Source organism: Plecotus auritus (assembly GCF_963455305.1).
Source record: "Plecotus auritus genome assembly, chromosome: 6".
Lineage (NCBI taxonomy): Eukaryota > Metazoa > Chordata > Mammalia > Chiroptera > Vespertilionidae > Plecotus > Plecotus auritus.
In genome coordinates this window covers 140,790,764-140,818,533 of record NC_137773.1, presented here as the reverse complement: position 1 = coordinate 140,818,533, position 27,770 = coordinate 140,790,764, and the positions used below count along the sequence as shown (strand labels likewise).

General features: G+C 43.3%; 1 protein-coding gene across 2 annotated transcripts in view; it reads right to left on the bottom strand.

The window, feature by feature from the left end:
• Positions 1–2,964: 2,964 nt before the first annotated feature.
• IRAK2 (interleukin 1 receptor associated kinase 2) overlaps positions 2,965–27,770 on the bottom strand; it is a 61,266-nt gene continuing 36,460 nt past the window's right edge. Inside the window, exons 4-13 of one of the 2 annotated variants that reach the window (XM_080673217.1) lie at positions 25,575–25,666; positions 23,294–23,488; positions 23,144–23,208; positions 21,546–21,660; positions 19,099–19,208; positions 17,143–17,338; positions 12,938–13,000; positions 8,815–9,000; positions 5,324–5,615; positions 2,965–4,156 (exon numbers count right to left, since the gene is read on the bottom strand). In XM_080673217.1, the coding sequence (XP_080529343.1) occupies positions 4,050–4,156; positions 5,324–5,615; positions 8,815–9,000; positions 12,938–13,000; positions 17,143–17,338; positions 19,099–19,208; positions 21,546–21,660; positions 23,144–23,208; positions 23,294–23,488; positions 25,575–25,666 (1,421 nt within the window). In that variant the 3' untranslated portion in view covers positions 2,965–4,049. The remainder of the gene's footprint in view (positions 4,157–5,323; positions 5,616–8,814; positions 9,001–12,937; positions 13,001–17,142; positions 17,339–19,098; positions 19,209–21,545; positions 21,661–23,143; positions 23,209–23,293; positions 23,489–25,574; positions 25,667–27,770) is intronic. The other variant, XM_080673218.1, reaches the window with a different exon arrangement.

Sequence of the window (27,770 nt, the reverse complement as noted above, 5' to 3'; positions counted from 1 at the left end):
CCATTGCCCCCCACCCCCACCCCACTCCCATACATGCCCTCACCCCCCAATGTTTTGCATCCGTTGGTTACTCTTATATACATGCATATAAGTCCTTCAGTTGATCTCTTATTTCCCCCACCTCTCCCTAACCTTACCACTGTAATTTGACAGTCTGTTTGATGCTTTACTGCCTCTGTAACTATCTTTTTGTTCATCAGTTTATAATGTTTTTCATTATCCCCAAATGAGTGGGATCATGTGGTATTTTTCTTTCATTGACTGGCTTATTTCACTTAGCATAATGTTCTCTAATTCCATCCAAGTTCGGCAAGATTTTTTTAATGCCTAAAATTGACCATTGTGTATTTGTGTGTTTCTAACAACTTTATTGAGATATAATTTACATACCATAAAGTTCACCTATATATAGTTTGATGGGTTTTTTAAACATATTTTTTAGTATATTTAGAGTTGTGCAACCATCACCATAACTATAATCTACTTTTAGAAGAGTTTCATCACCCCCAAATCTTGTGACCATTACTATTTCCCTTCTCAACCTCCCGCAACCCCACTCCTAGTTTCTGTCTCTGTAGATTTGCCTGTTCCGGACAGTTCATAAAAATGGAATCATATATTTTACTTAGCAAAATCATTTCAAGGTTCATCCATGTTGTAGCATGTATCAGTACTTCATTCTTTTTTTATGGATAATTTTTAATTAAATAAAATAAATTTTATTAATAATCTTCCAATGCATGGATATAGCACATTCGTTTATCCATTCATCTGTTGATGAACATTTGGGTTGTTTCTACTTTCTGCTATTCTGAATATTGCTGTAAATACTGGTGCACAACCTTTTGTATGGACATATGTTTTTATTCCTTTTAGGTAGCTATCTACCAGTGGAATTGCTGGGTCATATGGAAACTATGTTTAACATTTTGCAACTGAGCATGTGGGGGAAAGCAGCTCACCATTTTACAATTCCAGCACCAAAGTATGAGGGTTCTAATTCCTCCACATTCTTTTTTTTATCATTTTTAAAATTTTTAAACGTTTTTATCTATTTCAGAGAGGGGGGAGAGAGATAGAAACACTGATGAGAGAGAAAGATCATTGTTCGGCTGCCTCCTACACACTCCCTACTGGGGGATCAAGCCACAACCCGGGCATGTGCCCTGACCAGGAACTGAACCATGACCTCCTGGTTCATAGGTAGACACTCAACCACTGAGCCACGCTGGATGGATATTTCTCCACATTCTTTTTTTTTTTTTCTTTAATATATTTCATTGATATTTTACAGAGAGGAAGGGAGAGGGATAGAGAGCTAGAAACATTGATGAGAGAGAAACATCGATCAGCTGCCTCCTGCACACCTCCCACCGGGGATGTGCCCGCAACCAAGGTACATGCCCTTGACCAGAATCGAACCTAGGACCCTTCAGTCAGCAGGCCGACGCTCTATCCACTGAGCCAAACCGGTTTCGGCTCTCCACATTCTTATCAACACTTTATTGTCTGTCTTTTTTATTATGGCCATCCTAGGTGTGAAGTGGTATCTCACTGTGTTTTTTATTTACATTTCCCTACTGACTAATGCTTATCTTAGTTCAGTCATCAATTCAAATGGAGAGAGACTGCAGCCAAGAAATGAAAAGAATGCCAAGACTCAAAAGTTCAGAAATGGAAGACTTAGGAAAGGGCACCAGGAACTAAGATGTGTCATTAGAAACCAAAGCTAAGATCATCCACACCCTTGTATTTCCAATTAGCATGTATGGATGCAAAAGTCGGACAGCGAAGAAGGCGAATAGGGAAGAAAACAAAGGTGTTAATTTGAAGTATGATGTTGGAGGAAAGCTCTACGAATACCCTGGACTACCCAGGAGAAGCCAGGGTTCCTTGGAAAAGACAACGATGCGGAGAAAAGTAGAAGGCAGCAGGAAGAGAGGAAGGCCAAATATGAGATCGATTGACTCCCTAAAAGGAGCCACAGACATGAGTTTACAAGAACTGAGCAGGGCTGCTGAGGACAGGACATTGTGAACATCACTCATTCACAATGTAGAATTGCCAGGAGTCAGAGCCAACTCAATAGCACATAATACACACAATGACTAATGAAGTCCACCAACAAGATAGAAAGTTTTTTTTTAATCATCTCTGGAACTAGTAATAAGTTAGTAACAGTGTTTGCCTTTGGGGAGAAGAAATGAGAGACTAAGTTCCAAGTGGTTAAACGGCTTCCTTTCCACCAGGTGACCTTTTGTACTGTTTGGATTTTCTGGTCATATTCATCTTTAAAACGTCAGGCCAAATTCCATGGGGATTCATGGAAAGGCATTGTGGTGCCCAAGAACCCCTGGAATTACTACACATAATTAATACACATAATTGATAATGTATGTGTATGTCTTTACAGCTTGCTAAAGGGAGGTCTGCCGCTTTAATCAGATTCTCAATGAATCTCTCCAGAAATATATGAAGCCCGAGTCTAGAAATGCAAGTATATCTGGATAACCAGTATCCTATTAGCATCTGCCCTCTATTGCTCAGAGCCCTGTAAATACCCTGCTCATAACTGTAAGGTGCTTTTCACATGGCACCAGAGCTTAAGACAGGGGTGTCAGTACAGATCACTGTCCACCTGGGCTGGCACCCACCTGGCTTTTTACATATCAGTACAAAGCTGACGTTGCGGGGGGGCTGTTGAATGCTTACACCAGCCAGAATCTGACCCTTGCTCTGACAGTAGACCTATGAAACAGGTACTTTTTATTCTCCCCATGGTATAGATGAAACAGAGGCTCAAGTAATGCCCTAACTTAGCCCAAGATGACACAGCTATTAACAGCCAGCATTTACAGCAAGCACCCAGAAATCTCTTAGCTACCCCACGATACCCCGGCTAATGGATGCAGAGTGACTTCTCCAAGTTCATCTGGACACAAAACTAATGACAAGATACTGGTTGACTTTATCAATGTATATTTATTTTATAAAAATAAAAGGGAAAAAGATCACTATAGTAGGATTATTTAAAATAGGGCACACTGAATATAAAAGAGAATTTGTTTCACAAAAAAATCTGCAACATGACTTTTCAGAAATATACCCACTGCATAAACATTAGGTACATGGCAGAAATAGATGTTTAATATCTTTTTATTTCTTTATTTTATAAAACAGGACAAGTGCATTTTCAAAGTACTTCTATACCTATGTCTCACCTATTCTTCCCAACAGCCCAGGGAGGGAGAATGAACAGGTATTACTTATAAGGAAACTGAGGTTCCAGAAATTACATGATTGACTTAATTAGCAGCAGAATCAGAATGAAACCAGTTCTTCTGATTTTCATCCAGCTATAAATAACACATATTTTCAAAATAAAAGTTCCATTAGAAATATTAGCATTAGTGGGATAGGAGGATAAAGGTGTAGATAGACATTAAATAAATATCTGTGGGTTGCAAGACTTACAAAAAAGAAAGCAGAAAACCTACAGAGCCCTTTGCTAGGTGTCTGGCCTTTGTCAAACTTGAGACCTTGAGACATGCGTCAAGAACTGCATTGGGACACAAGGTGGAAATCTTTCCGGTCACGGAGGCTTGCAGGAGGTCGTTGGCAAATATGACCCAGAGATTTTAACTTTGGAAAGTGCCGTCAGCATTCAGAACGCTCTGTCAGTTGTTGAGGGGTGAGAACAGGGTAACAGCATCGGCTGGGGCACTTGACGTCACACCCTCCCCGGAACCACGAACCTGCCCACATCCTGGGCCCACGTACCAGGGTTTGTGCTTTCATCTCCTGATGATACCCAGCTCTGACCAACAAATCCCAGAATGGAAGAGGACTTCGTGGATTTTGCTTTCTCTAAAAGCTGAGGTCCCTTCTCCCTTCACTTACGCTGGAAATTGGAAGTTTCCTTTCCCCCCAGGTTGGCTGATGTTTGGTTTGTAGTTCCTGGGAGATCTTGGATTTGCCCCAGATCTTTTTCTTGATTTGACAGTTGTCTTTCCAATAGAGGACAAGGGTCCTCAGCTGTGTTCTGGTAATCAGGGGCCAAAAAGCTCGATGCTGTCCAGTTTCTCCTCTTTGTAAAGCAGGATATTCTCCATCAGCTTCCTTTTGGCCTCATTGATCTCAATTTTCCACGAAGTCTCTGTAGTTGATGTTCAATAGAAAGTTTTTTTAAAGAGCCACTTGAACAACACACATTTGGAAATAGGTACTACTATTCTAATTCTTAAAAGCCAGACTTGGTCACAGTTTCTCACTTAAATCAGGTTTCTGAATCTGAGTGTAATGAGTGTTTTCATCATTTCCGCCTTTGCAGGAAAGCCCTGCCACCTGTCCCCACTTTCAGAGAAGAGGGGGCTCTCATGTTCCTCCCCACTGGGGAAGCGGGTGGGGGTGGAGTGAACACTTACACCCTCTCTCTTCCTCCTCTTTCTTCCACAAGGGAGGAGGAGCAATAGGAATGGTCAGAGCCTGGGACATTCATTGAGCTGTGTTTACTAGAGGACAAGGCATTGAAGAGGCTTTCCAAACTTAATTTCAGAAGGAAGCCTCGTATATTTGGATAGAAGGTATCTTTGGAAGCAGCTGGCGAGAATGGGTTCATATTATGAAGCGAGGATGGAGAAGCGGGCAGGGACAAACCACACAGGACCTTGCTGGTCTGGAGGAAGAGTTTCGACTTGGTCCCTAAGTGCAATGGGGAGCTACACAATGGCTTCAACAAAGGAGTGACATGAGTTGTTTTTAAAAGCCACTCTGGTTGGCTCCTGGAAAAAGGACTGGCGAGGAGCCAGAGTGGAACAGGGAGGACAAGAGAAGGCGTGCAGTCATCTAGCAAGAGGACAGTAGCTTAGATGAGTTAGGCCACAGTGGTCGGCAAACTGCAGCTCTTTGGCCCCTTGAGTGTGGCTCTTCCACAAAATACCACGGCCTGGGCAAGTCTATTTTGAAGAAGTGGCATTAGAAGAAGTTTAAGTTTAAAAAATTTGGCTCTCAAAAGAAATTTCAATCGTACTGTTGATATTGGGCTTTGTTGACTAATGAGTTTGCCGACCACTGAGTTAGGGGGATGGTTGCAAAGTAAAGAAGCAGATGGACCGAGAGATATTTAGATCAATGGCTAGGACTCGGTGATGGACAACAATGGGGGGATGGAGAGAGACAGAGGTTTATCTTTGTGCAGTCAAGTGGTAGGTGAATGGCTGAGTAACCAAATGAATGTGTGAATAAGGGAGATGGAAGGAATAAACAATGGGCTGAGTCAGGGATATATAAATGTGTATAAGCATTAAGACCCCTACACACTTACCATCCTGGGGAGGCTCTGGACTGGTACAGGCCTCAGAGGAGGAGTCAGCCTGCATTCCCCTGCTGGCCTGCATCCTGCCTTCTCCATCCTCTGTGGGGGCAGGCGAAGCAGAAACCCCAGACCGGGGTGCTGCCCTCAAGGAGAAGGAGGCATCAAGGCTAGAATTGTCTACATCGTCCGTTTCTTCTGGGATGTTGGAGGAAGAGCCTGTGCTCTCAGAAAGCCCACCACAAGGGAGCGACGTCTCCTGACCTCTGAGCCGCTCTTCCACAGCAGCCACAGAGCCACACACCTTGGAGAGGAGAGAGATAAGAACACTCACCAAGAATTCTTTCTGAAATAAAAAAAGCTAACAGAAGAAACAGACACTGAAGAATCAAATGCTTGTTGCTTTGGTCTGAAAGAACAGCATCCTTCTTTTGAAAAGAGCTGAACTTGCCCCAATCTACCCTAGCTATAGATAAGACCACATGACCAGAGTGAACCAATCACAGTATCCCGTTCCTCTAACCTCAATGATTGGTTCAGGTTTGGGTACGTGACTAATGCAGGCCAATCAAAACCCTTCTCTGGGATTTTTCCCACCTAAAGCTTTCTAGTGACATAGCCAGATTTTCTATCAAGCACAGAAAATCCATTTATAATAGGTGAAAATGAAGCCCTAACACAGAGTAAAGCAGAGACAAAAGATGGAGAGAAAGCATCACAGGCACTGACACAGATAGTTGTACATTTTCTGGTTGAGACCCTGATTCTAGCTACCCTTGCAGTGCCTGTCCTGTCTGCTGTTTGGTTAAATGAGCTAATAAATGCATTCATTCATTCACTTGTTCACATCACCCCCATCTCGCTCCCTTTCTCTCTCTCTCTCTCTCTCTCTCTCTCGTGTTTCTAAGAGTTTGAGTTGAGTTTCTATCACTTTCAACTACAAATGCCCTAAATAATATAGATACTGTCCTTGAGAACTCTTCTGATTAGGGAAGTCAGGAAAATTAGAGAAAGGCAGGGAAGGAATGTTTCTTCTTTACACACAAACACACACAACGAGCCTGAAACATACATACCTTTAAAAACCCTAACAAATCGCATTTGCTCGGTGCCTTGCAATTTACAAAGCACATCTGACACATGATGCACAATGAGTTTTTATAGATAAAAAAATTAAAAGATCAAAGAGGTTAAATTCCCTGCCTAAGGCCACCCAGCTAGTAACTGGCAGAGCTGACCACTGAACCCAGTCCTGCTTGTCTTAAAGTCCATGACCCAATTGATCTCTCATCTTCCTAATACCTAAAGTGCTCTACCCCCTTTATTCTACATAGCAAATGCCTCCTCAACCTTCAAGGCCCAGTTCAAATGTCACCTCTTGAGATAAATCTTCAGAGTATATGCCCAATAAATACCTGCCACACTAAAAACTACATTCCTCTGTAGCTAGGTATGGCCATATAACAAGATTCTAGCCCATGCAGTGAGAAAGTGACATGTGCATTTCCAGGTCACACCTTTAAAAGGAAGAGGATGTGTTCTCCTCTTCCTTTTAACCCCTTTAAGTTGCTGGCAGATGTGATGACCTGAGCTAGAGCAGCCATCTTGGTCTCTGAAACAGAAGCCACACAGTAAGGACAGCAGAGCAACAATACAGGAGCCTGGGTCCCCAATACTGTGGCACTGCCACGTCAGCTCTGGACTGCCTACATTCAAACTGGTAAGCTAAAGAGAATAATCTTCTATCTCCAAACGACTGTATTTTAGAGTCTCTTCATTATAGCAGTTTCTTCAAGCACTTTAACTAATACACTGAACAAAAAATAAAACTAATGGAAGGCTAAATGAAAGAACAAGTGGTTGAGGAGAAAAATCTTTTTAGAACGTAAATCTTATTATGCCCTGCCCCTGCTTAAGCCCATAGTGACTTCCTCAAAATCCTGACTGTGCTTGCACAACCTCTATTATTGGCCACTCCTTCCTCAGCAGACTCATCACGAGCCACTTGGCCCCATGTACTTTGTGTTCCAGACTCTCTGACCTTCTTTCTTGACCCTGCCAAGCTCTCTCCCTACTCACGCTATTTGCATGAGCTGTTACTTCTGCTGGGACAGCTCTTCATCAGCTTATACTTCCTAGGGAAAGTCCTCTTTGGTGGGGCCCCTGTCATACACTATCCCAGAGCTCACCACACAGTCAATTACTGTGCAATGTCTGTGAGTTCCAGGAAAGTAGAACTGGACTTGTTCACTGATACACCTACCCCCCAGGGCCCAGCACACAACTGCTGGATGAATGACTGAACACTATTGCGCTAGAGCATAGGAGAATAGTTCAGGCTTAGAACAATGACTCGGGTTTCTAGTTCCTGCCACATCATGGTGCGAGATGATGGACATGGGGCTGAACCAGGAGTCCAGAGAGCTCTGACAGAAACTTACTCTGTGGCCTCATCATCTTCTCTCTCTGGGCCTCTACGTCCCAATCTATGAAATGGGAGGCTTGGGCTATGGCAGTTGTGTCTGATGAAGACTTTTGTCAGCTATCACAAACCCTATATAATTATGAGAAGTTAATGTGGTATCTGATTGAAGCCACAGGTGGGGCCTACAGCTCCCCATAGTCCTCTTGTTGCCAACAGCAACGCCTGAGGTACTTTCAAGGTGCCCCTCTCTGCCAGACACCACTTGAAAATCACTCAGCTAGATTATCTCTAAGCCCTCTCAAGCAGTAATTTTGACCTTAGAAAGACCAGGCAGCAGTGTCCAAATTTATACCTGTTACCATGGAAACCACCTTTACATATCCTATCCATAAGAAAATGTTTTACCTCCTGTAGGTGGTTGATTTCTGGGGTGTCTGCCTAGCCCACAAGCTAGAAATGCTCCCTTTCTCTAGGGCCTGGCCCCTTCTCCTTTCAGGGATTGACCTCCCCTGACTACCAGGTTTATATACTGGACCCTATGCTCCTCATCTTACCTGACTGGCCAATGGGGCCAGCCTGATCCTAGCTAGGCCAATCAAGTTCTCTCACTGAGATGTTAGAATGGGGACCTGGAGACTTGGTCTCTCCATGGGGCAGAACTATAACATATAAGTGAATATGGCCACAACTCCTAACCAAGAAAATAAAAATTAAAAAAAGAGAGAAAGGGGGCCTACAGAGAGAAGAGGAGGAATAAGGCAGATTCAGCAAAAGCACCAGAGTTCTGTTAATAACCAAGGGTGTGGCCCTAGGCCCCTCAGGCCAGCAGCACATGACCCTCAGGCTCGTAAGACACCCTTATCCATATACTGCCCTGTTTTGCTGATGTAAGTTCTAACATATTCTGCTACTTCCAACCAAATACAGCCCTGGTTTATGAGATCACATCTCAGTGAAGGGATCAACCCTGAATCTTAACCTAGTCCCTGATAAAGCAAACACATGCAGCCTCGGAAGTGAGACCCAGCTGACCCAAGACAGAGCTCATGGCTGGGGAAAGGCTGAGAATCAAGCTCACCTCTGCCAGGCTGGCATTCCGCCTCCGCAGGCAGAGGCAGGTGGCCGTGGCCAAAGCCTCCGCACAGTCTTCCGGCAGAACCCCTGCTCTCTTCTCCAGGTATTTCTGGCAGATCTCCTTCGCCATCACTTTCTCCACGCCTGTCTTCCTGGTGCTGCTTGGAATTTCATGGAGGAGTAAATCCTTCTGTGGGAAAATTAGTGGAAACACCCCTGAGTGAGCTTTAGGTGTGTGGGATCCAAACACACTTGCCTCACTCACCTCCAGGACTACACCAGAGCTGCAAAAACTTCTCAGAAAACCAACAGGAATTTTAAAATAAATTCAAGGATCCCAGAAACAAGCAAAACAGCCAAGAACTGGAGAATAGCTAAATGCCCTGCATGTACAGGGCATTCCATAGTACACTAAAAAAATACCACAAATGCAATGGCTTAACCTTTCTAGGTAGGCCTCAGTTGATTAATCAGGAAAATGGGGATAATAGGACTAACAGAAAGATTAAACGACATAATGCATCTAAAGCATAAAGTGTAATACTTGACTAAACATTCAATAGTTTTAGTGATAATAACAAATAGTAAAATAGCTATCTTTCATTTATTTTTTTAAATATATTTTTATTGATTTCAGAGAGGAAGGGAGAGAGATAGAAACATCATCAATGAGAGATCATGGATCGGCTGCTTCCTGCATGCCCCCTACTGGGGATCAAGCTTGCGACCCAGGCATGTGCCCTTGACCACAATCGAACCCAGGACCCTTCAGTCCGCAGGCTTACGCTCTATCCACTGAGCCAAACCGGCCAGGGCTATCTTTCATTTATATAGTATTTACTACATACTGAAAACTTACATTAATAATTTGATCTTATTAACAATTACAGAGACAGTCTCTTACAATATAAAATAAACATGTTAGGATTTTCACCTATGAGGGTAAAAACTTTACCTTACTCACCTCTGTATCTCCTGCACCAAGGACAGTGCCTGGCACATAGTCAGTGCTTCCTAAATGTTTTCACAAATTATACATAACTTATTTTTTGTATAAGTTTCATCTTTTAATTTTTATGTAATTTTATTTTAATTATTTTTAATTTATGTCAAAGAGGGGGAGAAAGAGAGAGAGAGAGAAACATCGATGTGAAAGAGATACATTGATTGGTAGTCTCCCAACCACGACCAGGGATTGAACCTGAAACCCAGGCACGTGCCCCTGACCAGGAATAGAACCTGTGACCCTTCAGTTTGTGCAGACCAATGCTCCAACCAATGAGCACACTGGCCAGGGCTAATTTATTATTTTTAATAGAAGTTATTAATTAAATATAAAACAATTAGTCTTTATTGCTTTATACAGTTTTTCATATAAATACACTTACAATTTAGAAAAAAAAGATTATATCAGTGATTATCAGACATGGGTTGTAATATTTGTATCAAAAATAAAACAAGAGTCACCACTCTGCCTCAGTTTCCCTCCAGAAAATAGGTTATGTGAGGGTCCAATAATACTTAAATTCTTGACCCCATCAGAAGCTGAATGCCTGGAGACTAAAAACTTCTCCCTGGCAAGGGCTGCATTTTTTAATACCCTTTTGCATAATTCTCTCATGTGAGCTCTCCCTTTTAAATGTTTATTCCTTTAGAAAGTGTATTATTTACAGATATGAAGGTGTCCACCATGTCCAAAGTGAATGCCCTGAAAAGAACGGAGATAGAGATGCTCACCATTTGACTACCCCCAACGAAATCATGGGTCTCATCTAGCAACAGTCACCAAGAGAAGCTGAGAGCACTCGGTGGCAGGGTGATGGGGGAACTTAGTAATGGAAGGAATCAGCAAGTCCACCTGAACCCAGTGATAAAGCTCAGCCCTGAAAGTAGGACAATCTGCTACGTGCCTCGTGTTGCCATGCTACGGGAAGTACACAGCACCATCCAGGAAGTAGCACTGACCATGAATCTAACAAGTTTCAGAGCTGACTACAATGTACAGGAAACATGAGGAATAGAGAAACAAGGATACCTCAAGGACGTCATCACCAAAAGCTGGACCTGAGAGAGTCCATAGGAAGAATGACCCACTTTCTGCAGAAATGCAACGATACACACAAAGAAAAGGGGGGAGAGGTACAGTTAGAGAATAAAAGTGTCTTAAGAAACATAACCAAAGGCAAATATGGAGCTTGCCTGGATCGGTTTCAAATAAAACAACTTTTAAAAAGCAATTTTTGAGGGGGGTGGGAACCGTCGGGGAGAGGTCAATGGGGGAAAAAGGAGACATGTAATACTTTAAACAATAAAGAATCTCAAAAATAAAATAAAAAGCAATTTTTGAGGTGATTTGGGAATTCTAAATATAGAATGGGTATTAAGTAATATTTTAAAATTTAGAAAACTTTATATGGATGCAATAACATAATATTGGAATTTAAAGTACACACACACAAAGTTTTGGGAGTGCAAAGAAATACGAACAGCATGATGTTGATAACTAATATAATATTCTTTATATTCTTTTCTTTACATTTGAAATGGTTCATAATAAAAATGGCTTTTAAGAACTAGCCATGCCTACCCAGAGAGTGAAAGGGGAGTGGGGGGAGAGAGAGAAACATCAGTTGGTGGCCTCCTGTCAACCAATATCAAGTTAGAACCCGCAACCTGGGCATGCGTCCTGACTAGGAACAAACTCACCACCTTTCTGTGTGTGGAATGACACTCCAAACAACTGAGCCACACCAGCCAGGGCAAAACTAGGTTTTTTAATAAGTGATATCCTTCACACTTTTAGAAACCATTAACAAAAAGAACTTCTAGCAAATTTCATATAAGTGCCTCCAAAGCCTCTTTGTCCTGTGACATTCACCCAGGGAGCCCCAGAGGACTGCTGAGACATGCATCTCGAGAAAACTTCAGGAGATGAGAAATTGCCCCAAACTACCCAAACCACATCCAAGCTGCTTAAACTGACGTCTTTGTGGTGTCTGTAGCTCGGTGCCCAAAGGGGGCGGAGCTCAGGGAGCTCAGTAGAGAAACAAATTGTGTATAGGGGAGGCCTTCAGCTCTCCACCCTAAAGCTCAGGAAATGCTATTGGGGCCCAATCACAAAAAGCCAGCTGCTCCACTGGCCTCAACATCAAGTCAGAAAAGGGGTTGCCCTCTCAAACTGATGAAGAGGACCAGAGCTTGCATAGAATTTCGATCTCTGCCAAAGACATGGGTTCAAATCCGTTTGGCCATTGATCTCACTGAGGAGCATGAGACAAGTCTCTTCACCTTGGCCTTAATTTCTTCATCCATAAAATGGGGATGATGATAATACTGAATTCATATGGTTGGACTTCCATGAGAATTAAACAGTCAAAAGTGTCAGGGTTGAGAACTCCAGGATCTGCAATTCAGAAGACCTGACTCAGAATTCCAGCTCTGACATTCAGTACAGCTGAGATTTCAGGCAAACCTCAGAGCTGGCTTTCCTCATCTATAGATGAATATAATGCTTCTATCAATCTCATAGGGATTCTAAAATGACTTAGAAAGATAATGTATGGGCCTGGCCTGTGTGGCTCAGTAGTTGAGCGTCGATCCAGGAACCAAGAAGTTGCTCATCAGCAATCAATGATTCTCTCTCATCATTGATATTTCTATATCTCCCTCTCCCTTCCTCTCTCTGAAATCAATAAAAACATATCTTTAAAAAAAAAGATAATTTATGGAAGGTGCCAGAGTCAAGCTATGTTGTTATGTTTTTGAAATGACACTATACATATGATAGTTCTTTGGACCTACCAAATATGGAAGTTATTGAATCTATTATAGAAAACCATTTTAAAAGGCTGAAATTAACTTTCCAATTTGAGGACAACCCCATTTGATTGCCTGATGTGTAAAGAGGAGAAATGAGTTTTCCTGAAACATTCTAAATTCTATTATATCATGAAAAAGTAATTGTTAGCTGGTAGGTGGGTATGGGAGATTAAAGCTTACTTTGCACAGATGCAAATCAAACCCTGGTCTGAGACCTCATTAGCATCTGTAAAATGGGTACCCTCCTGAGCCCTCGTGGCTGTGAGGCCCTAACACACCAACCAGCCAGAAGTGACTGATTTCCTTACCAGGTAAACTGGGCTTCGGTGGTTCTCCATCGCAGGGATGCCAGTGAGGACCTCAGCTAACACCTGCAGAGAACATGGAGTTAGCACAGTTCACACACTCATGTACAGGTCAAGAGAGAAGCTTCTTCTCAATAATAAAGTCTGAGCTTCGGGCTCAGCTCTGCCATTTGCCAGCATAGACACATGCCCAAAGTCTGGAACATGAGACCCAATGCTTATAGAAGGTTCGAATTAACTGATACTAAGGTAGGGAGGATGGAAACCCAATGTGTGTGTATTATCATCAATTATATATATATAAATATATGTATATATATATATATATATACACACACACACACATATATGCACACTTATACGTATGTATACATAAACTATATGCATATACACATACAGGGTGGGGCAAAAGTAGGTTTATGGTTTTTTGTATGGAAAATAATACAATAATTAATAAATAATAATACAATAATAAACTCTGTTTCACATACTCACAACTGTAAACCTACTTTTGCCCTACCCTGTATAATATACACACATTATATATATACACACACACATGCATATATATCTATATTTATCTATATACACATATACATATGCACACACTATATTTTAAAGATAATTTCATTTAAAAAACCATCAGAAATGGTAAGCAGGCATTGCTACATCAATCTCAGGAAAAAGGAATCCATGTGCATATATGTATTCTACGAAGAAAATCTCAGCAATATTTATAGCATGTTTCATCCATATGCCTTTTTAAAAAAATATGTTTTTACTGATTTGAGAGAGAGAGGAAGGAAGAGGAGAGAGAGGAAGAGAGAGGAGAGATATAGAAACATCGATGATGACAGAGAAAATTGATTGGCTGCCTCCTGCAAGGCCCCCTATTGGGGATTATGTCCTGATCAGGAATCGAACCAGTGGCCTCTTGGTGTACGGGATGACCCTCAACCAACTGAGCCACACTGGACGGGCCTATATGCCTTTATTAACATTATTTGTTCATTACTTCATCCACTCACAAAAGGAACAGAGACCTGAGCCAGTATAAGCCACCAAAAATTGATAAACAGTGGTATGTGTTTTAGTAAATGGGGAGCCTGCTTTGAACAGGAATTCTTGGCAGAGATAGCAGCATGGTGGTTAAGGACTCTACAGTCAGACAGACCTGGGTTCAAATTACTTTGTTCCTTATACGTGCAGGTGAGTTTTAGGCAAGTGACTAAAATGAGCTGTGTCCTCATCTGGTAAATGAGGATCTAGCAGTAGTGAATAGAAGGGACTGAGTGTCAAATCTCTCTTCCACACCCCCTTTAGAAGCAACTCATAATAGGTTCCCTTTTACTGCTAAGAAATCCTCTATTCCAGAGAAAAGGCCCACTAGGTTAATAACAGAAAGGCAGTGGTCAGGAGGGAGCAGTAGCGGGCAACCCTGCAGCCAGTGGACAGGAGACCATTGAAAAGACTCCCCACCAGCAGTGCCAGAAAGGAAGGGGGAATAAATACACAAACATTTCCTCTGCCTCCCGACATGCAGGCTCTATACAAGGCCCCTTATAGAGGTCACTGAGTGCTCACCAAAAACACACACACAAAACACTGAGAAACACACTGTTCCCAATAAGAGAAACCAAAGTTCAAAATCATACTGTTAGTCAATGGCAGGGCTGAGAAAGAGTGCAGGGAGCCAGTGGGCACTGAATGAATGAGTGAATGAATGAATGAACGAATAAGGAAGTCAATTGTTACACTAAGAGCTGAGTTAAAAAGTCAAGAGTAAACATAAATCAGGAATGAGGGTGTAAAGGTAGTAATAATAAAACAAACCACTATAATAATCATCATCATCTTGATATTTGCAGAGTACTATGCTAACCAGTTTATATATATATATATATATATATATATATATATATATATATATAATCTTATTAATCTTCATATATATAATTTACTCCCCATTTTACAGAGGGCAAAACTAAGGTCCAGAGTTATAGGTGATGTACCCTAGGTCACACAGCTGAAAGTAACTGAGCTGGGGCCCAAATCCATGCTTTTAACCTCTGCACTACAGTGCCTGGTGGTTTGGGGGGTTCAGTCCCCCCAGGTCTTAAAGAAGCAGGAGCCTGGGGGAGCCCTGATGAGCTTCACTGAATCACCCAGTGAGGGTGACAGGGGCAAGGAAACCAGAAGAGTCCATGAGCTGGGAGACTGACAAAAGCAAAATCTGACATGTGGATGTCGGGCTGAGGGCAGAAGGTGGCTCAGGGGGAGGGCACTAGTTAGTAGGAGAGGTGGACAGCCAGGGGGTTGGGGTCAGAGAGAGGAAGTATGGAGTTGAAGGCTGGAGAGGAAGAGAGAAGGCAAGGTCCAAAATGCAGTTTGCTTGTTCTTGGCAGATGTCAACCATGGACTATCACTTTTCTCAGCCAGTATTTCCTAGACCAGGTTCCATGGGACACGGATGCTGAGACATACTGAGAAAACAAGGTTCAGTTATCAAATTAATTTGGGAAACACAGCTTACTGTTTTCCCAGCGGTAGTAAATTCACAAAGATTAGATTAAGAGCTCATTATTATACTAAAGGCTCTGATTAATTTTGTGGTAAAGAAATCTGCTTGACTTTGATTAATCCAGATTTCTCAAACCTATTTGCCCCCAAAACCTTTAAACACACCAAACCTACAGAGATCTCAAGGAATTGGTGTTCTGTAGAAATATACACTGGAGACTATTTTCAGACCATGAGCTCCTGGGGGAGGGATTGTGTTTAAGTTACATTTATAGTCTATACAAATTCTACACATAGTAATGCCAGACAGATGGTGGTGAGGATGAGTAGATGGATAGTGAACAGATGTGTAACTGATGGATGGATGGATGGATGGATGGATGAGTGGATGAATGTTGAATGAATGATGATTGGAAAGATGGATGGAAAGATGGACAAAAAAGATGAATGAACAAACAAGGACAAACACAACTGGATAGAAAATTAGACGGCTGGCTGGGTGGGAATCAGGGAAGTCAGGAGATGATAGCTTACTACAATCTGGACACTCATGAGGGGCTTTACTTCAAGGGTTGGCAGATTTTTTTTCTTTAACAGGCTAGAGAGTAAATATCCTATATAATAAAAGCCTAATATGCAAATCGACTGAATGGCAGAACAACCAGTTGCTAAGACACGCACTGACCACCAGGGGGCAGACGCTCAATGAAGGAGCTGCCCCCAGCCCGCAGGCCCAGGTCAGCCAAAGTGGGTGCCAGCAGGAGCCCCCTGATCGCCCCGCCGGTCGTCCCACAGAGGGAGGCAACTGGCGGCGGCAGCAGGGGGCAGGGCTGGGGAGTGGGCGGCACTGGGCCAGTCAAGGTGAGTGCCAGCGGGGGGGCCCTCAATCAGCCTATCGGTTGCCCCACAGAATGGCCCTGATTGCCGGCCAGGCCTAGGGACCCTACACGTGCACGAATTTTGTGCACCGGGCCTCTAGTTCTAAATATTTTTTTAAAAAAAACAAAACATTTCTTTATTGATTTCAGAGAGGAAGGGAGAAGGAGAGAGAGATAGAAACATCAATGATGAGAGAGAATCATTGATATGCCGCCTCCTGCACACCCCCCACTGGGGATTGACCCTGCAACCCAGGCATGTGCCCTTGGCTGGAATCAAACCTGGGACCTTTCAGTCTGCAGGCTGATGCTCTATCTACTGAGTCAAGCCAGCTAGGGTTAAATATATTTTTGCTGATTTCAGAGAAAGGAAGGGAGAGGGAAGGAGAGAGAGATAGAAACATCAATGATGAGAGAGAATCCCACTAGGGATTGAGCCCACATCCCAGGCATGTGCCCTAACCAGTAATTGATCTGCAACCTCCTAGTTCATAGGTTGACGCTCAACCACCAAGCCACGCCAGCTGAGTGAGAGTAAATATTTTAGGCTTTGTGGGCCACAAACCAAGTCTCTGTCACATATTCTTCCTCTTTTTAAAAAATTATTATTATTTAATCTTTTATGAATATAAAAACTATTCTTAGTTATAGGTCATAGGCTAGTTTTGGCCTGTGGGCCATAGTTAGCCAACCCCTACTGTACTTTGATGTAACGTATCTATGAGCCTCTATCATAGCCTGTGCTTACACAGGAGTCAGGGAAAAGACAAATGAGTATAGGCCCCCCTCAGCAGAGAAGGAAACTCTTACTATTCCACAGCTGAAGATGTCCACTCGCTTTGTCAGCTGCCCCACTTTGATGAAATCTTCTGGCAGATATGCAGCCGAGGCCTGGAAAAGATGGGTCTTCATCCTGGTATATTTTGACCTTTTATTGTCAGGACACAGGTGAGCCTTTGGATGAGCCAGCATGGGGGTGAAGTTTTGATCTAGCAAAACATTGGAGCTGTGGAAAAGAAGCAGAGAGAACCTTTTCATTTGGGGCTGGACAAGAAGAGGTTGCCATGGAGACGCTTTTGGGAAACAACTTAGCAATGAGCAGCGTCCACTGCAGCAAGTTAGCGTCACTGAAGACCCTCAACATGGAGTTTCTGAGAGAGTCCTGAGAAAGGAGCCTACTCTGACAAGCCAATGAAGATGGAGCTAAGATTAATCCTGCTGCTTGCCAAAACCGGTTTGGCTCAGTGGAAGAGCGTCAGCCTGCGGACTGAAAGGTCCCAGGTTCGATTCCGGTCAAGGGCATGTAACTTGGTTGCGGGCACATCCCCAGTAGGAGGTGTGCAAGAGGCAGCTGATCGATGTTTCTCTCTCATCGATGTTTCTGACTATCTATCACTCTTCCTTCCTCTCTGTAAAAAATCAATAAAGTATATAAAAAAAAAAAAAGATTAATCCTGCTGCCTTGAGAATGGCATTCAGTGTGGTCAAAGAGGTGCAGCCATCCTGATCCCCACAGATGTCCACCCTGATCACCCTCAGCTGGCTAAGCCCATATAGGCTGACTTGGCTCAGTCCCTCCAAGGCTGTTCCGACCCCCAGCTCTGGCCCAGCTGACTCAAGTCTAAATGTCAGCATCCTTCGTGACTGAACCTGTCCAAATTGTAGAAAATAAGAACAATAAAAATATTCTTGAACCTAGTCGTCTATTAGTAAACCATGGAAGTGAACTCTCAGAAAGTACTCCAAAGGGGAGGGGAAACAAAAAACTCAGCTATGCATACAAATATTCAATATAGAACTAACCCTCTAATAGTTTTTTTAAAAGTAGACACCAATTCTAACGTCCACTATTAGGAGTGGGTAAGTAAATTATGGGCAATCCGTGCAATTGAAGACTAAGAAGTCACTGAAAATAATGACATGCAATGTGGAAAAATGTTTATCATATTTAAGTGAAGCAGGGGAAGAGAATATGAAATGGTAACCAGGTAACTGGGCTACCTTAGGGTCAAGACCTTCTGTGTGGGAAGGGGCTGAGAAAAGAAACAGAAAAATGGGGCCAACTGATGAGTCAGAGTGGTGAGCTAGGACGACCCCAGTCCTTCCGTTTCCTTCCTTGCTATTACAGTTGTTTGTGCAACCAAATAAGAATCAATGGGGAGAGACAAAAAACGGGCTTCCCTTTGTCAAACGGAGAGAGGACTTTTGGGGAAGTGTGGGTTCTATGGTTTCAAGCTCAATTTTGCCAAATTCTCTGATATCTTCTGGAATCTCTTCCCATGTTGCCAGTCCCCAAATGGGGAACTCTTGCTCTTAGATGGTTGGGACCGTGATAGCTGGGGTGTACACTAACACGAGTTACGTTCACCAACAGGTACACAAGCAGGGGAGGTGGGTCTCCAAGAAGACTCTGAGCACAGAGCTCAAAATCCCAGGGGACTTGGCAGATATGACCCAAACTTCAAGGACCAGGTGCAGACCAGCTGGCTGGGTGGAAAGTAAACTACATCATGGGTGTGGGGTGCTTGTTGGAAAAACACCAGCTTAGAAAGACAAATGTGGTGACAGGTAGGCAGTATGTGCTGACAGCAATCAGAAACACTGACTTTTGAGGATGTAACAAAGAAAGGGAGACCCAAAGGAGGTGAGGTGGGGAGAGAAAGGCAAAGAGAAGAGAGACAGAGGGAGAGGAAGGGGACCCTGGAATGTGGTACTGTCTCACCCCTGCAGCCAGAGCCCTGGCAGGGTCCAGCCCACCTCTCTCACCTCTTGATGTTACTGTGGATGATCTCCAGGCTGTGAAGGTGCTCCACAGCACGAAGCAGCCCTGAGACGATGCTGATGCGCTGGGGCCAGAGGAGGGGGTCTGAGCCACCCTAAGAGAAAGAAAGGGGATGAAACAGTGACACCTGTTCCTTTTAAAGTCCCAATGGCAGGCTCCTGGGCTCCTGTCTCTCCTCCAGCCCTTCCTGTCCTCTGCAACAGGGCTCGACCTGCATGGGTTACTGGCAGGGTACCAGTTTTGATATCTGACAGATCTAGGTGGAAATCCCAGCTCAAACATGCACTAGCTGTGTGACTTTGGAAAAGACACAACCTCTCTGAGCCTCGCTTTCTTTAGATTAAAATGGAAATGTTAATCCCTATGCTTTAGGGTTCTTGTAAGGATTCAAAGAAGTGTATGCTATGTCCCTAATATAGAGTGTGCCACACAGTGGGTGCTCAACAAACAGCAGCTATTTTTATCATGACTATTACAGTGGCAGCTCTGGAATTTTTCTCTAGGTGGGGCTGGTTGGGAGAGGAGCTAGGGAGCTTGTGTGGGCACACCAGGCCCTGGACCTTATGCCCATTTTATGTATATATATTTGGGGAGACTTCACAAGGGATGATGCACATTGTGGGGTGGGCTAAATTCGGCTCCCTTTCCTCAGGTGCTACCACTGTTGCTCTAAGACCGAATCTCCAAGCTAAATCACCACTTATTTCTCAAGTCCTGTCTTAGGTCCCACATCCTCTAAGAATTGGCCCTGCTCATTGATTTCTTCTCAAAAGCTCTGAAATATGGAGCCACATGAAACCAGTTCAAACCCTAGCCCTGACACCTGTCAGCTGTGTCCTTTGGGCAAATCACTTTGCCTCTCTGTGCCGGACACTCCTCTTTCAGAAAATGGAGAAAACCTGTTGGGTTGTGGCAAGGCCTGGAGGAAACATGTGTAAAGCCCTTGTCACAGTGCCTTGCACACAGGAAGAGCTCAGCAAGGGCATATAATGATCATTATCATACCATGATCATTATCATACCATGAATAACTGCTTTACTTGGACCCTGCCAAAGGAAGTAATAATTCCATGTGGTATAATTCTTTTCCCTCTGAGAATTTCATGGGAGGGATGTTTGCTTTTAAAATTGTAATTTTGCCCAGCCAGCTCAGCAGTTGAGCGTCAACCTATGAACCAGGAGGTCACAGTTCAATTTCTGGTCAGCTCACATGCCTGGGTTGTATACTCAATTCCCAGTGTGAGGTGTACAGGAGGCAGCTGATCAATGATTCTCTCATCTTAATGTTTCTATCACTCTCCCTTCCTCTCTGAAATCAATAAAAATAGATTTTAAATAAATAAATAAAATAAAATTGTAACTTTATCATTTCTGAGCCTTTTGGCTAAGATCAAGTGATAAAACTGTAATTTTTGTTGTTGTGTTGTTAATCCTCACCCAAAAACATTTTTTCTATTGATTTTTAGAGAGAGTGGAAGGGAGAGGGAGAGACAAAGAGAGAGAAACATCGCTGTGAGAGAGACATGTTGGTTGCTTCCCACATGCATCCCAACTGGGGATTGAGCCTGCAACTGAGATATATGCCCTTGATCAGAACTGAACCACAACTCTTCAATCTGTGGGCTGACACTCTAATCACTGAGCAAAACCAGCTAGGGCTAAAACTGAAATTTTAGTTAAGTATTTATTTTGAAATAAAATTTTGCCTCTACTTTTCCATACTTTGAATCTTTTGTTTTATTGTCTAAAGTTTTATATTTGTCTTCTTTTTCCCCAATTAACCGCCCCCCCCCCCCAGCCATTCCCACCCCAGGCAAGCCCCAATGACTCAGTGCCTGTATCTATTGGCTATGCTAATATGCATGCATACAAGTCCTTTGGCTGCTCTCTAACCCCGCCTCCCCTACCATTTATCTCTGGATCTATTCTTGTTCATCAAATTATGTTGATCATTATATCCCACATATGAGTGAGATCATGTGATATTTATCTTTCTCCGACTGGCTTATTTCGCTTAGCATAATGCTCTCCAGTTCCATCCATGCTGTTGCAAATGGTAAAAGTTCATTCTTTTTTATAGCGGCATAGTATTCCATTGTGTAGATGTACCACAGTTTTTTAATCCACATACTTTGTATCTTTTAATTATTTTTCTTGTCCTATTGCATTGGCTATCATGTCCAGAACAATGTTGAATAAATTTAGTGCTATGGGATAGTTTATCTTGCTCTTGACTTAAATGAAATGCCTGTTGTCAAATAAAATTTTTATAGGGTTTTACCTGAAGATATTTAGCCAGATCTTATGTATCCTGGACCAACTTCTCTTGAAGGGGGCCTCTCTCTCTCTGGACTCTTATATGTCTTTAACCATTGATTCTCTAAGTGGGTACTGCCTGGTCCTGCTCTCTGACCGTGACCCAGCCTCTTACCTGGCACCGGAGTCTGTCCTGTAAAGAACCATTTGCCATGTAGGGGTAGATCAAGCTGTAAAACTGTTTTCCAATGCAGACGCCCAGCAGAGGTAAGACATTGGGGTGGCAGCATCTGAAATCAGGCATTAGTGCAGAGGCGAGGAGTCAGACAGAAAGAATAATCAAAGACTGCTCCAATTCCTCACCTCCCATACCTCTTTTGCCCTCTCCATTGCCCTGAGGCCCAGCACCAGGGTAGAAAGATAAAAACTGGTGTGCCTTCAAGGAGCTGGAAGTCAGTTGCTTGAACTTATCCTGCCTCCCTGCTCTGCAGCATATGACACCTTAACCACCCCGTCTTCTGGAAGCAGAGGCTTAGAGACTAAGGAACTTGCCAAGGTTATAGCTAGCAAGCAGTGAAGCCAGGGTAAGATTGCAAGTCTGTTTGACCCCCAGGACTGGAGTTCTTTCCCAAAATCCTCTTCTGCTGAGTCTAAGTCACCCATTCCTTCTGACTCCTCCTACCCTCTTAACCACTCTTCCTTGGCCGTTTTCCCTAAGACCCTCCTCTTTCAACTCCCTCTGAAACCTGAGTCTCCCATCTTGTATTATAAGCTGTTCCTCTAGGTATATCTCACCTCTATGAGGAATGCTCCCAAATCGCTCATCTCCATACTCTAGGTGAACAATCTAAACTCGTCAAGTCCCAAACCCGCTTCTCCATCCATAGTTATTATCTCAGCAAAGGGCACCACCATCCACCTAATTTCCTGGAAACCCGCTTACCGCCCCCATCTAGTTATTATAGACACTGAAATTTGAATTTTTTATACTTATGTCATGAAATAGTCTTTTTGTTTTCTTCAAACCATTCTTAGCTCTTGAGCCTTACAACACAGGCAGGGCCAGATTTAGCTTATGGGTCGTCATTTGCCAGATCCTGCTCTAGATCTGGATTTTAAGATGGATTCACTCTTAGAATTGGAATCACTAAGTCCCTGCCAATCTCAAAAAAATGAGATAGGTCCTGCCAGTGTGATTCAGAGGTTGAGCGTCTACCTATGAAGCAGGAAGTCACAGCTCAATTCAGGTTGAGGTTGCGTGCAGGAGGGGGCATGCAGGAGGCAGTGATTGATGATTCTCTCTCATCATTGATGCTTCTATCTCTCTATCCCTCTCCCTTCCTCTCTGAAATCAATTAAAAAACAAAACACATATTTTTTAAAAAGAGAGATAAAAATGGATTTCTTTCCCCCTGGATGAAAGGAGTTGGGCCAAGTGAGCCAAGTTTCTTTTATAATTCTAATCTATACATATAGTTGTTAAACAGAAAAAGCATGGACTATGGTGCCAGAGCAACCTCGGTTCAAATTCTGGCTCTGTCACCTACTTGCTGTGTGATCTTGGACAAGATACTTAACCTCTTTGTGCCTCAATTTGCCCGTATGTAAAATACTGTGCTAATAGCAACTACATTACAGGGTTCTTGTGAGGATAAAATGAGTTTGCACACACAGAGTGCTTAAAGCATGCCTGCCACATAGGAAGCACTATATAAGGGTTAGCTGTCATCATTATTAAACAAAGTTTAATCATTTTCCATAGAGGAGGCTTACCTATGACAGATTCGTGTCTCTGCTTGGAAGAAATTTTCAATTGATCCTGGACCTGAGCAGGCCATCTGTGGGAAAAGACTCCAAAATATTAAAATCCAGCCTCACCCAGGCAGCTTCCCCCAACACACACACTACAAACCAAGTGCTTACCTCTCGGAGCTTCTTAAAGATGAATGGTGTGCCCTGCCTTTGTCCTTTGTAGATGTCAGCAAAGGTCCCCTCACTGATTTTGTGGGTTTGGTTGAAGTTATCAGTTGCCTGAACCACATCCACCTCATTCCAGAAAAGGCTGTCTACAGCCAGGCTCAGAAGGGTTTCTTGCTTAGGAATGGAGGTGCTGACATCCTGGGGATTTAGAGAAGAGAAGGAGATTAACATGAAATTAATATGGAAAATATTATTTTCCCTACTATCTCAGGGATCTTAGAACAGCAGAGCTGAAGGGACAGAGGGGATCATCTTATCCAGTGAGGAGAAATGATAAAAAAGGACATGAGTCCTACAGCTCAGTTGGAGTGCCTTTCTGTACACCAAAAGGTTGGGGGTTTGATTCCTGGTCAGGGCACATACCTAGGTTGTGGGTTCGATCCCATCAGGAAGCATAGGGAAGGCAACTGATTAATGTTTCTCTCTCACAATGATGTTTCTCTCTCTCTCTCTCTCTCTCTCTCTCTCTCAAAATCAATAAAAACATATCCTCAGGTGAGGATTTAAAAACAAAACAAAACAAAACAAAACAAAATAAAGGACATGAATAGGGCCAGCTCAAATCCAAGCTCAGGCACTACTTTGCTCTGTGACCTTGGATAAGTCACTTAACCTCTATGAACTTTAACTGCATCAGCAAAAATGAACATCACAATCATTGTACCCTGGAGAGAAATGTTGAAGATTAACTAAAATGTGAGTATTACTAGAAAATGGTTGATGTTTGCTTTTTTTGTTTTTCATTTTACAAAGGTAGCACCAAGGGGGTCAAAGAGCTGAGGTGAGATCACACAGCTGGTCAATGGCCAAGCTGGTTCCCTAGTCCTATACTTGGTACATGTGCTGGGAAGCAGGATATAGGTTCACATAACCAAAGACGCTTCTGGAATCAGAGCTTTGAGACTGCTTGTGTGGGTAAGCCTATGAAAAGCAGCAGCTCTGCTTCAACCACTTCCCTTCTTAAAAATAGGTGTACAAAACTTACATTTTTTTAAACTTTTTATGCTCTTTTAAAGAGTTTTAGAAAATTAGTGGTGTGTGTGGGGGGATCCCATTAATCCCATTATCCACTTAACTGCTATTCAAGTGTAGTGAGTTTCTTGCAGACCAGATATATAAGATTTTATTTCACAAACTAGAATCATGATGCACACATTGTTTTGATATTTGGTGTTTCCACTTACTTACACAATGATCATTCTCCCAAGTTATCATCTTTGGGCATGATTAATTTTCAGAGAAAATTAAAACCCTGTTTAAGTGAGTCTCCTTTTTGGCACAGCTTCATTAATCAGCCCTGCAGTGCTAGCTGCTTCACCAGGCACCCTGCCACACACTTTTAGGGGCCAATGAATATGTTTTAATTTCTTGTAAAATCAGAAGAACAAAAACAAACTTATAAAGTCAAAGAAAATGTTTTCATTTTTAATCTAGCTTGAATTATATTCACTTTTATATCAATGTAATTATAAAATAGAAATTATTTTTAATGAAAGAAAGGGCCCGTGAAGGCACAAGTGCTTAAGACCCATGAAAGTCATATGTGGCTTGGACCCAAGTCATTGAAAATTCAGAATAACACAAACATATTTTGGGTTGAAAAATAAACTGGGCCAAAACCGGTTTGGCTCAGTGGATAGAGCGTCAGCCTGCGGACTGAAAGGTCCCAAGTTCGATTCCGGTCAAGGGCACGTAACTTGGTTGCCGGCACATCCCCAATAGGAGGTGTGCAAGAGGCAGCTGATCGATGTTTCTCTCTCATCGATGTTTCTAACTCTCTATCCCTCTTCCTTCCTCTCTGTAAAAAATCAATAAAAAATATATTTTAAAAAAAAAGAATGCAAATCATCTCCTTTAAAAAAATAAATAAATAAATAAACTAAATGGGAGGCAGTTTGTAAGCAAATACTACTACAATCAATATATTTATGTATAAATGAGACCTGCCAATTATCAGGTCTCATTTATACACAAATAATGGAAAAGCTCATTAAAAATGTTTATTCACTAGTGCATGAACCCCCTCACCCCCAACCCCGCCCCAGTTTTATTGACTGTCAGTACTTACACCTCAGAAGCTCAGAGTAATTCAACTGGTCTCCTCCTCCCCACCTCCCACCCCCCCCCCGCTCTAATCCCCAAATTGGTCTCAGGGAATAAATGCATTGCTGTTTTGAGAAAGAGTGCCACAAACTGGGGCTATGGCTTTCAGATAGGGATTTACCTTTGGATCAGATGAAGCAGGAAGGTCAGTTTTTAAGGAAGGAGGGGCATCTTCAGGAGGAGGCAGGAGGCTGGCTCTGGCTGGAACAGGCGCTAGAAAGAAGGGACTGTGGGTCAAAAAGTGGCGCCCCTGAGGAAAGAGGGAGGGGTCCCTGTCAGTCCCCTGACCAAACCAGGCTCTGATTGTTGTCAATAATGACAGCTACTATTTCCTGACACCCCCAGGCACCAGACTACACAATCCTCATGCAGTACCTAAATGAATCCTTATGACAACCCTATGGATTGGTCCCCATTTGGCAGGTGGAGAAACAGAGGCACTGGAGGTGGCCACTTGCCCAGGGCCACATAGTAAGTGTCAGAGCCAGTCTTCAAATGGAGTATCATCTGTGTGACATCTAATCCCTACACTGTCACACCTTCCTCACAAGGATCTGAGAACACAGGAAAATTAGCTACGAAGCCTGCCTTCCAGAAACCTCCACCATGGCGGGAATGGCCATGAGGAGCCTCTGAGTCAGAGCAGGAGAGGCTGGCCGTAACAGGCTGGGAGACCAAGGAGGGTCTCACAGAGGAAGGAGCATATGACCTGGGCTTGAGAGATGGGGAAATGTTAAGTGGGTACAAGGTGGGAGGGCACCGAGACAGTGCAACTGGACTGTGTGGAGGGAAACATTGCAAACATTGACATCAGCGACAGCTCTACATGACTCACTGTTTTAACTCATTTAACTCTCACAACAATCCTGGGAGGTAGGTATCATTATCATCTACTCTTTACCGATGCTGAAAATAAGGCCTCTGAGTAACTAGGGGCCAACCTTCCAAGGAAACCTGGCCTTGACCCCAGGGAGGCAGGTGAAATTCACCTGCTTCCCATATTTCTGGTTGACGATATCAGGAAAGGATGATTAATCTGGACTTTGGGCCATAAAATAATGCAGAAGACTGAAAATGGAACCAGGTGAAACGACAATGAGCCTTGCTAAACTATTAACCTGGGCAGCTGATACAACTCATCTGATACAAAGCCTGAGGCTCTTTCATCCCCAAGAGCCCAACAGGAGGTCGCCCTAAGCCGCTCCCCTGGGTCTGCTGCAGCTTTTAGGTCTTCTACAGCTTCCAGAGTTGTCAGGGCTTTTTTTGTTTTTGTTTTCCACATTTGCCAGTTTTGGCCATATTTGAAAGAACTACACTTGAGAAGGTACAGTGTTTACACACCCACACTGCATCAGAGAACCCCAAAACGGGTCACTACAAATACACACACACACACACACACACACACACACACACACACACACACACACACACCCTCAGTCCATCAGTGCACTATAACAGTAAACTAAGCTTCGGGGTAAGAGCTATAGCTCAGACACTGGAAGTAAACCTTTGGCAAATACACAGATTAATTAATCCAGGTTAAAAAAATAATAATACCAGCTATGTGCTGCAGACCAGCTGCTGGCAGCATGGCTGACAAGAGTGCTTGCGCTGCTGCTCACTCAAATCCATCCCCCATCTGCACCCAGGCCAAGCTTCCCACTGGCTTCCCTGTCCCCCCAGTGACGGAGTGAAGAGGGGAGACTAAGAGGAGACCCAAGACTCTGATGGCTGGGGACTCTAGTCTCCCCAAGGACACACCTGAGCCTGCCTTAGACTACAAGCAGGACACTCCCACCCAACCTTCCCACCCCAGCCTTGCCCAGCACCTTCCATATTTTCTCCCAGATATTTGTCCTATGAAAACCCTTGTGTTCATCTTGGCTTCTGCTCCTCAGGTGGCCTGGAATACAGGTGCCCACTGGCCAGCAGTGCAGGGCCCCTGCCTTGCAGAAAGGCTCCCTCCCACTGCTGCTCCTGGGATGAGGTCTCCGCTCTTGCCTGCCCTGCCCCCTCTTGGCCTCTGCCCAGTACCCTTGGCCTGTCACATTCATCCCTCTCTTAGATGTTGGCCCTGCCTCTGTGCTGCCTCACTGAGTTACTTGAGTTTTACTTTCAATCCACTTTAATTCACATACTGTGCTATGTATTTAGCTTTGAAATCCCTAGTTCTTTGTGCATGTGATATATATTTTTTCCAGCACCCATGTTCTCATGTACCACTGGGTACAGGCTCCACATTCTGGGAACTGCTGCTCCAGTCCAACTCGATCTCCCTCCTGCTTCTTTCTCCTCTCCCTGACCTAGCTTTGGC